This window comes from Cyprinodon variegatus, unplaced genomic scaffold (genome assembly GCF_000732505.1).
Source record: "Cyprinodon variegatus isolate N-32 unplaced genomic scaffold, C_variegatus-1.0 Scaffold168, whole genome shotgun sequence".
In the NCBI taxonomy this organism is placed as follows: domain Eukaryota; kingdom Metazoa; phylum Chordata; class Actinopteri; order Cyprinodontiformes; family Cyprinodontidae; genus Cyprinodon; species Cyprinodon variegatus.
Window position 1 is genome coordinate 511787 of NW_015150621.1, and position 14529 is coordinate 526315.

A 14529-nucleotide genomic window follows, 5' to 3' on the forward strand; every position below is an offset into this window, starting at 1 on the left:
AATGTCAGAATTCTGAGATTAAAGTCAGAATTCTGAGATGAAAGTCAGAATTCTGAGAAAAAAAAGTCAGACTTCTGAGATAAAGTCAGAATTCTGAGAAAAAAAGTCATAATTATGACTTTTCCCTTCTTAAACTGAAATAAAATTAAAAAATCAGTTAACTTTTTTTTCAGTGGCCCTAATCCTCTTATTTAGTAATCAGTGGCTTTTCTACCGTACTTTTCTATTGCAAGTTAGAAATGACCAAAAGAGAAAAGTGCACAAGATCTCATTAGAGTGATTTGACTTGTGGCTCCTTGCCTTGACTTTTGATGGAGCTCCCAGGCGGCCAATTGGCAGCAGGCATGAGGGCTGAAATCTGTGACTTTAGAGGAGGGACTTCCTGCAGAGCTGCAGTTGGATGGAGGGCTGCTTTCAGTTGACACGTAACTAAAATTAAAGGTACTTCACAGGGCCTCGTCCTGTGTGTGAATCTTTCAACTTTAGCAAGCGTGGATTGAATTGCGTTGGATACTTCGGAAGGCGGAGGAGGAAACACCGAAGCGACCGAGAAACGTGAAAGTTCGAGAGTTTAGTTTTGCATGTTTTCAGAGCAGAAGCGGTACTTTGAAGTGAGACGTAGATCCGAGCGGTTCCTTTGAAGTCGCTTTGAGTTGGTTTAAATAATGCACACTGTTTGCACGTAAAGCTGTGCTGTTTATAGTGGCGTGGAAATGCTCGGTGAGTGAGGGGAGGCCTTTGAAAAGTTGAGTCGGAAGTTTCCACCAGCAGAGACGGGGCTTTGTCGCTCCGGCGGCGGGGAGGGGTGCGGGTCCAACATGGGAAACGGGGTTTGCTCCCGCAGGCAGCGGCGGATCTTCCAGTGCCTGCTGCTGGTCACCGTGGTCTGCGGGATGATGTACGGGGGGCTCATGTCCTATGAGATGCACAAACAGCTGAAGAGGACGGAGGCGATGGCCGTGAAGTACCAGCAGCACCAGGAGTCACTGTCGGCTCAGCTCCAAGGTAAACATGCTGTCGGTGAAGTGATTGACAGCAGGGCAGAGAAGCTGCATGAAACCTGTGATCTCTGCAGAAAAACGAAATGCAACTAAACTCTTAGATTTAAGACCTAAACTGTCCTTTGAAATCTATAAAAAACGTCATAATAACTTTATCAGACTTAAAGTGCATTTTTAAAAAAAACAAAAATCTTATTTAATGTTGCACTTATATGGATATACTTAATAACTCATTGCAGTAATAACCCACTTTGAGTTCTGATATTCTTTCACATCTGCCATGTTAACTAAATATATACTCACATGAACCAGTACTTTAAGATATAGAGGACAATCTTTTATTTCTGGGTGGATCATCTAAATAAGTGGTCCTCCTAATTGTCAATTTTTCGGGTGATATGTTTGCATACGTGCTCGCCCTGTTAAGGGCTGGTTATACTCCCCGAAGCAGTGTGTCGCAGTGAGGTTGACGTAGACCTTTTTTATTTATGCTCAATACGCTGTGGGTCTCGATACGACCAAGGTGGCGATTTTTGTCCGACAACGGAGGGACATGAGGGCGAAAAATAGCGGGGATCCAGGTGGAAAAAGGGTCCCAGCGTTCTTGCGCACCTCGATCTTCTAGCTGGTCAAACTTCACGAGTTGTTTTCATAAAAACAAAACAGGCCGGTCTCCTGTCTGTGACACTGTCTGCGGTCACCTACAATTTGGGCGAGGTGCAGCTGAGTGTCTGAGGAGGGGGCGGGGACGTCTTTTTGTTCACTGCGACACCTATGCAGACGACCTAGTTTGGCAATATAAATCAGCCTTTAGCCATATTTTTCTGTGCATGCACACTTTAACTTCCTGTTAGAAGGGAGTTTTTCCTGTCCACTGTCGCTACAAGCATTCTTAGTGTGAGGGATTGCATGCGAGTCAATGAGTTGATGCAATTAACTGGTTTTCCTTAGATAGAAAACTGAATCAAATTGGCTGTATGATCTAGTTGAATTTTAAAGTGCCTTGAGATGACATTTTTTGTGAATTGGCGCTATAGAAATAAACTGAATTGAATTGAATTTAAAGTGCTGGTTATACTCCCTGCAGCAGTGTGTCTTAGTGACTTTCCCGCAGATATTTTTGATTTAAGTTCAATATTGAAGCGTTGTCTGAGCTATGTTATTCCAAGCCACATGTTATTAGGGACAATCAGGAACTAGCTGTGGGTCTGGATACGGCCGAGGCGGTGAGAAAGTGGGGACAGGTTTGTGCGACAATGGAGGGACATGAGGGTGAAAAAGAGCGGGGATCCAGGTGGAAAAAAGGGTTGCACACCTCGCTGTCCTGGCTGACCCGTCTTCACGAGTTCACGAGTCTTAAAAAAACTTTCGAAAATCCTTCACAACACCTTTAAGGTAGGGGTTACTTTTACAGCCAACTATAGCTGGGATTGGATTAAAAGCATTACATTCTATCAGAGTCCATGTTAGACTAAAACAGTAACAGAAGCTCCCTGTCTTTGTCTTTCTAATCTGTAGATTCCGGGTTAATCTTCAGAGCTTTTTTTGCGTTTGCACAATGTTGCTTCTTGTGTAGCACATGCCTGCTTTTAAAGTCACCTCAAACCCTGGAGAGCTTCATTTATTTATTCCTTTACTCTGTGCTTCACGGACACCTGGTTGTTATGACCTGGTGGTGATCTGTCACCCAGACAGAAGGTCTCCCTGGATTTCTGCTGCTGCCACAACTTTAATATCAGAGCAGGAAATGGAAGCACAGATGCTGCACTTTACAAAACACTGATCCGGCACAATGTTCAGGACATGATAATTGGTTTATGTCCAGCCAGGGAGCCACTTCGGGGATGTCCTGTTAACTTTAAACATTAGGGGAAAAAAACCCAAACAGGTTTTAAAGCATAACAGCTACATTATCCCATTATTAACAATCTCCTTACTATTAGAGATCATTTTACCAGATCACAAACTATTTTACATTTGACATAATCAGGTTGTGGTCCAGCAATTCAACTGAAAGTTAAAGCCCAGACTTTGATAATGGTGACATGTCCTGCATTCAGAAAGCCATCTGATTATAGATTTTTTTTTAAAGCCGTTTTGTTCCAGAGTAGAAAACATTGATCGCTGCAAAGTGCCAGTACAGTTGGAATGGTGTGGCTTAATTTAGGATGTTTATGGAAGACATGCTAGAGTTTTCTGTAATGTGCCTGGTGCTGGCTGGAAGCTTTTTGGTACCAGCTTTATTTGAAGAAGGCACCCAGGGCAGTACTGGGGTCTCTGTGACATTTCTAGTGGGGTGGTGTAAATGTTTATAGTGTCCAAAGGTCATCTAGTTACTTGGCCACCTGATGCCTGTAAAATGTGATCTTCAAATGATTTAAATCCTATATGGAGTTTCTTTTAAATCATTTTTAATACCTAAAATGTTGCACATTTTATCATCAAGAAGATAAAAACTTAAAATGTGTTTGGATCTTATTTTATGGCTCAATACAAAGTCATGTATACTATTTTAATAAAAGAAAATTGAATGAAATAGTTTTGGACCATACAGCTTTTAGTCCGTCTGAATAAAGTTCAATGCAGCCATTTTTCTGCTGTAGTCACCTGTGTAAAGGATCCACAGGTTCTAGCAGAGAACACTGAACAATTAAAGACCAAAATAACACATGAGACGGACCAGAGAGAAATTTATGGAGAAAAAAAATCAGGAGATTGTTTGCAAAACAATAACTCAAGCGCTGGAAAGCTCAGAGAGTTTTATTTGATCTAGAATCCAAAATCAGAAAGGCCTTTAAAACCACTGCAGACCTACCAACACAAGCAAGCTGTATTATGAAATTTAGGCAGGATTGGGATGAGTCGGCAATAAAGATGAACACACAAACTGTTTCTGCTAGAATTAAAATGTGCCGTTTTATTCCGCCACAGAAAACAGCAAAGCAAGCACATTAATCAAGGCACGGTGCTGAATACAAATTATATAGTCTCAATACAATTTATATTGTCCCCCTAGCGTGACACAAGGATCGGAGGGCCGGTTGATCCTAGCATGGCAGCAACCCGCGCAGCTAGGCGTCCGTACGCAACCCTAGCAGACCCCGCCAGTGTCAACAAGCCCCCCGCCATTTATGCCAAACTTCAAAGTAAAATCTTTCACTCAATCAGGAAAAGTGATCGCTCCCTCTCACGCCTGGAGCGCATGATTACAGAAATCAAAATATGGAACCGGCATCCCCCGAACCCACCCAGGGCTAGTGGACAGCCCAAACCAAAAACATTTTTACATCATGGTCAGAGCATGGCTCCGAGAGCTTTTGAGTACAAAAACAAATTCTATCATGCTCTCAAGGAAACAGAAACTTAGATAATGAGAGTGCCTAGGTAATAAGTGCTTCATTTGTGATACAAAACTTGTATGATTTTCAAAGAACATAAAATATAAAACCAATATATATCACAAGCGAAGCTTCAATTGGAGGAGGAGCTAAGAAGCCAGTGGTAACGCTGTAGAAGCTGCAAGGATCCACAGCTCAGGTGAGCATTTATGGAAAAAATTAACAAAAAAAACTATTGTTGAAAGAAAGCAAAAAACGATAACCAGTTTGATGTTTTTGGTCATTTATTTAGGGGCCCCATCAGACATGTAGAAAAACATGCTATGTTAAACCCTTGACACAGAATCCAATATTTACTACAGTGAAACATGGCAGAGGTGGCGTCATGCTGTAGGGACGACCCAAGCAGGTTAAATTCATGGAGACAGAAATGTAAACTAACTTTAAACAAACAGCCAGAGCTCCAGTGGAATGCTTTAGATGTTATTATGATTTTTTTTTATTTTTTTTTATAGAAATCCTCCTTCCAGTCTAGAGTTTTTCTCTGAACAAGAATAAAAAAAATATTCGGTCTGTAGTGATGCAGGGCTGTTAGAAACATATCCTAAAACACTTGCTCCTGGAATTGCAGCAAAATGTAGTTCATCCAAGCACTTACTCAGATTGACTGAAAGCATGTGTTCACCACACTTTTCAGATTCGTAATGGTTTAAAAACTCTGAAAGCCATATATCCTTGTTTCATCCTGCTTCACGTTTACAGTGAATGCATCACTTTGTGTTGATCTATCCCACAAGATCCCAGCAGAAAACTTTTGAACAATAAGGGAAAAGGTTCAAAGCATTTCCAAGTATTAATGCTATGAAATGACTTATTTAAAGGTCAAACATCATATTTTATAATTTTATATTTTTTTGAACCTGTAGGATGAGAATGATTTCATTTCTCTGGACGTGATATGTTTTAGTGATGCAGTCTGTTTGAAAACTGTACTGCAGACAAACTCTCAATGTAGAAGACTGATAATGCCAAGAAATCTAAGGTATTCGCATTTTAAAGGTTTGAGCCCCTTTATTTGGTTTTCATAATGATAATAACTCAAGGACATAATTGGATTTAGAGTAGGGACATTTGATTCATTAAAAAGATTTGCTATTAAGGTCACGCCTCCTTTAGTAATTCCTTTAACTAATGCATTAGAGGTTGGGCTAACAGTGAGAAAGCTGTTTCAGAAGAGTAAACGGTAGTAAAGTGCCCTTATTTACTCTCTTAAACACTCTGCTGAGCTTAGAGGATGTGAGGGTGTTGTTTTACTTCATCATTTTTAGTTTAAAATGACCAACAGGGCGGGGAGCTATTTACCAAATGGCCTTTAAGACCAAAGGTTTATACTGTAGCACATCTGTGTTTGGTCTTTTCCACAAACTCTATACCCAATCCTCTACAGTAGTCTTTAATCCACATAACCAGAAATCCTCGGTCTCAATTCCTCGCCGCTTTGTTTAGCAGGAGTTGCCTTAAGGCTCTAACCTCGTCATGAATGGAGGCTTTTGTTGTTTTTTTCAGGATACCATAACAGTGCTCTTTAGTGTATGTAAAGCAGTGGCTAAGTCACTTTCCTTTATATCAAGTGATGATTGCAATGAAACTAAAAAGCTGCAGTGAAGCCGATCTGATGTAGAATGGAAGGGTTGTGACATTTTTTAAAAATGCAAAGCTGTTGCTTAACTCTTTGTGGCTCAGTATTTGAACCGCACCCAGAACTTACATTATGAAGTGACGGGCGACCCCACAAGTCCCAAAGCTCCAGGGAGTGAATGTCTTCCACCAAATGTTAAGCGTTGTTCTCTCCTATATTTAGAGCATGTAAATAGCTTGTGGGCTGTGAGCCAGCCATATTGATTTCCTGTCGCCCTTTGCAACAATGGCCTGGCAATTGTTATCGATTTAAATGATTCAGCAAGCACTCTGGGGGGGAAAAAAATTGTCTCTTTGATTGCAAAGCCTCAAAGACTAATGGTAGATTAATTAGACTGCATAATTCACAAAGAAAGTAGCTTAAATATATTAACTTCCAATTTTCTTTTGTGTTAATTTTGAGTTGTGGTATCTACAGGAACATCTAGATTAGAAAAAAATTAGAAATTTTAGAAATTTGTCTCAAATACAGTTTCATTACATATCCAGTGATAAAACTCATTCAAGCATTTGTGTTTTGCAAAGATAATGGCTGACAATTAAAGAATAAACCCATGTTCTACTTCTAATTGTGCTGCTTAAGGGTGCTGCATGTTGGAGTAACTGTTCTCTTTTGTCTGTTTTTTTTTTTTTATGAGAACTTTAGTTTCTCTGTTTGTATATCTTCTATTTATTCCTTTTTGGATACTTGTTATGATGTTTAACCACAGCAACTATAGCAAATAATCTTTTACACCAGGGAGCAGCTCTTTAACATCTCTAAAGCTGAAATAATACATCAACTGCTTCCACAAGTACCGGCTGATTTAAAAAGGAGGCGTCAGGGAGGCAGAGCAGGAGCAAGCAGACAAAAAGGGAAAAATAAATGAAGCCATCTCTTCCATGAATCAACATGGGCAATGTGAAATCTATAGGAAACAAGTTACCCCCTGATTCCACATCCTCCATCACCGCTCTGCCCAGCTCACTTATGTCGTGCGGAGTACTTGCGCAGTCATGTCACGGACCGCTATGGTCCGGCCAGGTCCAGATCCGTAATCGCAATTGCACCAAAGAGGAAAAAGTACATAGAAAATCTGGTTTGTCAAATAAAAATATGGTAATGACAGATCATTAACTACAAATTAGAGCATAATTCTTATATTCCCCAAAACTAAGACCATTTAATTAAATGATTGGATGCAAACTATTGGTACCTCAACATACCAGGAAGCAGATTTCTCATCTCGATCAAAATATTTATTTTATACCGAGAGGCTTAAAAGTTTAATCAAATCCGGTCACAGCAGCTTCCGAAGGCGCATCTCAAAACTTCGAAAGAAACTTCTTGTCGCAAGCATGGATGAAGAGATGCTGAGTTGGAAGTAGAGGACAAACACAGTTCATACAAACCGTGTATGATCCCAGTTATCCCTGTTACAAAAATACACGTCAAAAACAAAATATTTGGGCAGACACTTTACACATGCTGGATGCTGATGGGGATTTTTTTAATGTCATATTAAATTAAGCATTCATTTCCGCATGTTTTGCTCCTACGAGTATAATAATATAGTGCATGCTCTCCTCAAGCCCCGAGGAAGTTGGAGTAGAGCAGGATGGGAGGAACAGTGGAAGCTCTAGGCTTTGCTTTCCAGAGGCGTGCTTCATGTTTACGGAAGTAAAGATGGATGGTAGTGTTGGAGCGTATCTAGCAATCTTTCCAAACCTTAAAACCTCGGTTAAACATAAATGCTACTCCCTTAGCGATAGGGATGCTACTCCCTTAGCGATAGGGTGAGGAGGTCGGTCATTCGGGAGAGGCTCAGTGTAGAGCCGGTTTTCCTCCACATCGAGAGGAGTGAGTTGAGGTGGCTCGGACATCTTCTTCGGATGCCCCTGAACGCCTCCCTCGGGAGGTGTTCCAGGCACGTCCCACCGGGAGGAGGCCCAGGGGACGACCCAGGACACGCTGGAGAGACTATGTCTCTCGGCTGGCCTGGGGGCGCCTAGGGCTTCCCCCAACAGAGCTGGAGGAGGTGTCTGCGGAGAGGGAAGCCTGGGAGTCTCTGCTTAGTCTGCTGCCCCCGCGACCCGGTTCCGGATAAAGCGGGAGACGACGAGTACGAGTACTACTATCCGCATCATCGTCCGCCATGGTTGTCGTTTTTTTGGTTCTTCTGTGTAGCAAGCAGCACAATAGTGACCTATGTCAGTTACTAATGGTGTTAGGTTGGATGAATGCGACCTGGCCGTTCAGACACAGGTTTCATTTGAAAAGATTAGATTCGTATCTAATTCAGGACCAAATAGCCAAGTGGCCTGGGTCGGATTGGAAAAAATTGGATCTGTGTTGTTCAGAAAGCCATGAAAAGATCAGATCCAGGTCGCATGTGGGCAAAAAAATCGGATTTGGGTCACTTCAGGCTGCAGTGTAAACGTAGCCTAAATGCCTCCTTGTTTACCTGGATAACAAGCTAGATTGGAGACACAACTGTGAAGCCATCTACAAGAAGGAACAGAGCAGATTATACTTCCTAAAGAACTTTAGTTCCTTTGGCGTTTGCAGCAAGATGCTAAATATCTTAAATAAGTCTGCTGTGGAGAGTTTGATCTCTTTCTGCATCATCTGCTGTGGTAACAACATCAGAGATTAGAGGCATAAAGAAGGCCAGCTCTGTCCTAGGAACTCCTCTAGAACTTCAGGAGTTTATTTCACATATAAGGATTCTTCCTAAACTGAAGAAGATTATGGATTACAGTTAGCATCCTCTTCAGAAGATAAACGACAACAAAGCTTCTTCAGTAGAAGACTTCTCCAGATTAAGTGCAGGAAAGACCGATACAGAAGATCCTTCCTGCCTACAGCTATCTACAACAATCTACAATATAACATAACTTGATGGAAAAAAAAAAACAAACAAAAAAAACATATTACTTACTGCGACATTTAATTTCCCTTTGGGATTAAAAAAGTATTTTCCCATTGAATTGAAGTTCAGTTTCTCTTTTAATTATTATGCTGCATAAAAGCAGTAAAGATAAATCCACTAGAAAAGAAATCCAGTCTCAGTCATTCCAAAAGTGGGGTAAAGAGCAGGTTTTTCACTGGGAAAGCTGGTGGCTCATAGTGCTGTGTCAATGTTGTGAATGTAAAGAAAACTAGATGAATGCTTTCTAGAGGACCAGAGTTAACTTCGGCATTGAGAGGATTGTGAAGCAAAGCCTGTTTTAAAGTGTTTGGGAGATGTATAAGACTGATGGTGCTACATGAGTCTCCACACAAAGGACATGGGTAACAACTGCCATATTCCTTATAGAAAGCCTCCTACTGAATCGGTGGAAATGTGAGCAGCATCTTGCTTTCCATTTCTATTGAAAGGGGCTGGGGTATATGAAAAGAAACAAGAATGTAATAACTTGGCTTTCCAAATAAGATTGTTATGGTCTAAGAGAACCCTATAAGAACTACTCTGTGGCGAAATGCTAGTCCATGGTCCGTGATTCTGGGTCATTAGTTTAGAGTGTTTCGTGCTTCTTCCTGCTGACAAGCTTTTTGAGGATGCTGATTTGATTTTACATCAAGACCTTTGCAGCTGTCCACACGATCAGATGTGTCAATAGGTGCTTTGTGGACCGTGCCGTCACTGTTCTTGATTGCTCAGCAGACTTACCTCAGTTAAACTTTGTAGAGAACAGATAAACCTTTCATTTGGCCTCAGTGGTCATCGGTATTAATTTAAATTTTAGAGTTGACACTAAGAGTAGGCAGAAAACATGCTTAAAAGAATCCATCTGTGTAGTGAATCTGAGTTTCCCTTTAGTGTTTCTGTTACTGGGGGGGGGGTGCAGAGGGCTACAGAGGTGCTACATGTGCGGGAAACATTTACCACAGCATGGTTAGAATAAAGCACCCACAGTAGCCTCAAGAACAGGAAGCTTAAAACCTGTGAAAATTCTGCTGGATGCTTTCTGCAGGTTTCACACCTACTTGTAGTAACTCGAGGAAATTGACACTAAATGTAAGATAAATTTCAATGATCAAACACTAGTTATCCATAGCTTAGTTTTTTATTTTTGGGACATTATTCTGAATAGAAGAATCCCATAGGATAGATCAGATAGTTTGGTTTGTTATAATATAATTACATCTACATTACAATTTAGAACAGGAACTGAAAATCAGACTTTGTTGACTCAAATTAGTACTGCCTTTAAGAATAATTGTAAAATAAAAACCAGCATTCTTTACATAACATCTATCCTCTAGCAGCTATTCAACATTCATCATTATATATTCAATTAAAGTACAACACAATAATAAGGCAGGAAGTAATAAATAAGAGCAACCTAGCCACAGGCTGGCAGGAGATCTCTGATAAACTCAACTATAAGAACCACATCGTTTCATTGTGGTTACACACATACACATGTTTCACACCATCCTTGTGGGGACTTTCCATTGACTTCCATTAATTTCTAACCCATTTTTGAAGCCTAACTTTGACCCTTAGCCTAAATCAAACCATTATGGGCTCATACCTCATTTGGGTAGTGGCCGGCTCGTGGTTCGGGCATAGAGCTGGGAATCCTGAAGTTCTGAGTTCAAGTCCCACTCCCACAGACTGACACTCTGAGTCTCTGAGCCAGACCCTTAACCCCACACTGCTCCCTGGGTGCCACACAATGGCAGACCACTGCTCCCCAAGGGGATGGGTTAAATGCAGAGGTACATTTCTCCAATGTGAGATCAATAAAGTTTCAATAAAGTTCTAACCATAACCTCCCCAACTCAATTTAGATCTTTGTCCTGCACCTAACACCTAATCCTTACAAATTATTTGTACCCATGGGTAGCAGGCATTGGTCCCCATGAGAAAAAGTCAGCCCCCAAGATGTGCTATGATTTATAGAAAATGTTTCCCACAATGTATCTAATACCTGCCCCCTTTTACTAGAAAATTAGTCCCCACAACATGACAAAAAAACAAGTAAGTGTGCACACACACAAATGCCAGTTTTCTCCATTGCAATGGAGCTTTTCATTGACTTCCATTCATTTGCATGGCCCAGACCCTAATTATTAAAAACGTATACCTAACCCTAAACTAAACTGAATGAATTCCTTAGACCTAAACCAACTCAAAGCTCTTTGATCTTGCTCTTGATGTAGTAGAACTTTTCTTGGTAACTGGTCCTCACAAGGTATTTTAACAAAAATTGTTGATCTGATTGGTTTTACTCAAAACAAACAAAAACATTACTCCATCTAGCCTTATAACTTCACTTTGTTGTCCACAGAGTCACCATGACTTTATCTTCATGTTAACGAAAAATAAAAAAATAAAACAGTTGGAAAGGCATGATGGGTTTTATTTGCAAGGGGGAAACATTTTTTATGTTTAGTGCTTACCTTAAAACAGTTTTTGTTTAGTGAAATGTTATTAAATTTGGAAAAGCTCATTATGAGTCATTATGTGCAGCAGTGAAGGTGATATTCTAGGACATCAGGTTCTTTCATATCTTTGAACTAGATGGGTGACCACTGATGTCCTTATGAATAGTGTGTGTGTATTGAGATGAAAGGTGTGAAGAACAATGTACTGCTTTGCTTCAACTGTTCCCTTTTTTATATTTGTAAATAATCCTCTGATTGGGCAAGACATTCCAGAGCTTCATAAGTTCTTACATGATGTCATTAACTCATTATGGCTTTATAGGGTCTTCAGTTGGGTTATTTTTGTAGAAAGGCTACATATGCATGTTATACTTTACGATCGAGAGCTGTGGTACTGTTGCATCCTTGGAAACTACATTCTGGTTAATGAGATAATCTTGCTTCGTATGCTATGTGTGCTATGGTAGCTTCATCTGGTCTGTTCCTGTTTGGCTGTGACTCCATCCCGGAGAGAAATATCAGCTATGCTGCTGCCATCAAAGCCTTTGTTTAAAGATGCTGGAGCTTGTTTTTCAGTGTAGTCCTGTTTCTCTGACTGTGACTAACCCTATTTGCTCTCTTTCATCCTCTGACATGGGAGCTGGCTCAGAGCTCATCTGCCTGGCTGTGTGTTTCCAGGATGGGGCCGCCTGTGGAGCTGGTTGACAGTTACCTTTTATATCTGTGCTTCTTTTTCTATGTCTGCTTCTGTCTCCTTGAACCCCGGTCGGCCTCAGCAGATGGCTGCTCACACTGAGCGTGATTTTGCTGGAGGTTTCTTCCTCGAGTTTTTCCTCTCCACTGTCGCTACAAGCATGCTTGGTGTGAGGGATTTCTTTCAAGTCAATAAGTCGATGCAATCAGTTGGTTTTCCTGAGATAGAGAACTGAATGTGATGTATAGTAAGGAGATGCGGGGTTTTCATTTAGCTTGGAATTACGCACCATTAAGATAAATAATATTCTGACAAAGGTATTGGTAAGCTATTCTCATTAAAATTAAAACATAATTTTGTGTGAACTTTACTATAAATGATCACCTAGTTATTTTCAACCAGTATCGAAATATCAAACCTATGAAGTCTAATATAATCTTATGAATTTTCATCGAGTGTTTAAAAAGCAGCGCAGCAGGACGGCATCCTGACAGAATTTATACCCTCTGCATTGTTTACTGCCCCTTCATCCCACTCAGCTAGACGTGGAAGAGGTTGGTTTTACTTTTTATGGACTGAGGAATGATGCGGTTTCCTATTGTCATTCAGTTAGTGGGATTTATCATATGACACAGATGCTTAAAATATTCATAAGTTTGGCAGACTTACATTAAAGTGCTGTTTATTTTATTCAGAATTTGTAAACAACGTGGGAATCTGTTAATACGTAAAATAAGAGGCAGACAATATAATAAAGGCTCTGCTCTATGAATTTAGAGGAGGAACTATTTCCCTCAGGAAAACCTACTTTACCACAACACCGGTGCAACACGTCAAAGATGGGGCTCTGGGTTTTTAATCTGGTCATTTCCTTAATTAACATTAAGCCACACTTTCTAATGCCGCTGCGCACACACTGCTGAATATTCTTTTTCGCTGATATCAGGCAACTTCTATTTTCAATTGGCATAATGAACATCAACTTAGAATTGAAAATAAATGAATAAATTGAACGATTCTGGGAGAACTGAAAGATTGCAACTGGTTCCTGTTCATTCTCGATGCCCAACTCTAGATTTTAAATAAAAATACAGCAGTTGTGAAATTGTGTTGTTTTTGTAATGAGCAAAATATTGACAAAGGTTTGCAACTGAAACCCAGTTACTGTTTCTCATTTGCAAAGTGTCGTGTGGATCTGCACACAGCTACATAAACTGAAACTACCAAGTCTTCAGTTCTTCAGAGCCTCTCTGCTGTCATGTTTACAAACAGGATGTTTTCATTCCAGATTATTTAGAATTACAATCACACAGTGTTGTCAGACTTTTCTTTTGCAGCTTCTACTCCGTCCTTATCATAGATTTCACAATTATTTCTATCCAGATCTGCTTTCTTTTTTCTTTTTTTTCTTTTTTACATGTAATGAAGCATTCCTCCATTAAACGCATCATTTCTATTAATTCTCCTTTTTCTGTAGCTTCCAACATCCTCCATTTTGCAGTTATTTCTATATTATCATGATTAGAGTGCATTTCCAAGAACTTATGATTGAATTTGAGACTTAGCTCAGTTATTACAAGAGGCTAAGTTAATCATAGGCGCACCCACAACCATTAAACATATTAAAGCCAAATTAAACTTATTAATTTTACCATGAGGGGTTGTCTGCCTTGCTGAGTAGCACTATTGAAGGATTAAAGGATGAAAAATATATATAAAAAAAGACAAATCCGGTTTATCAATTGGATTTGCACATGTGGAAGTGTAACACGGCACACTGTTTTATATGTTGTCTAGGAAGTTGATTTTTTTTAAATTGGGAGCTGATGTGGAGAGATTAACAAATTCATTAGAGGTGTCGTCTCAAACTCCAGCCTTCAAGGCCCAGTGACCTGCAATCTTTAGTTGTGTCTCTGCTTCATCACAACCGACTCCAGTGAGATCTCAGGAAAACTTGACTGATGCTATTGAGCTAGCCTATCCATTAGATTCAAGTGCGTAGGACAAGAGATGCATCTAAAAGAAGGGGAGGGGGCTTTTTTTGATTTCCAAAATGGGACACTTTGCCCACAGATTCAGACAGGCTTCTCAAAGGTTAATGAACATGCTATGTTATACCTAAATGTTAAATAACTTCTGTAGTAAAACAAAATCTGTAAAAACCAGTAACAAATGTATAGGTCTCTTTTAAAATACATAAATAAAATCAAATATGACATCTTCTGTATTAGAAAATACAGTTTCAACAAATTACCTCATTACAGCGTCCTGTTTCCCAGGTCTTTCAAAGCGCTCGGTCAACTTTGCTGAATAACTCTCCCCTCACACAGCTTTGTTATGTTTTTCAGTGTCCATGTGAGCTTTGAGATCTCCAGCATCTTAATTAGACACTGAAAGATGTGCCAGCTTTGCACACTGTGT

General features: G+C 40.1%; 1 protein-coding gene across 6 annotated transcripts in view; it reads left to right on the top strand.

The window, feature by feature from the left end:
- The first annotated feature begins 400 nt into the window (after positions 1-400).
- Positions 401-14529, top strand: part of golim4 (golgi integral membrane protein 4) — a 34217-nt gene continuing 20088 nt past the window's right edge. For all 6 annotated transcript variants that reach the window (XM_015378270.1, XM_015378275.1, XM_015378271.1 and 3 more), the window contains exon 1: positions 401-1005. In XM_015378270.1, coding sequence (XP_015233756.1) covers positions 819-1005 — 187 coding nt within the window. In that variant the 5' untranslated portion in view covers positions 401-818. The remainder of the gene's footprint in view (positions 1006-14529) is intronic.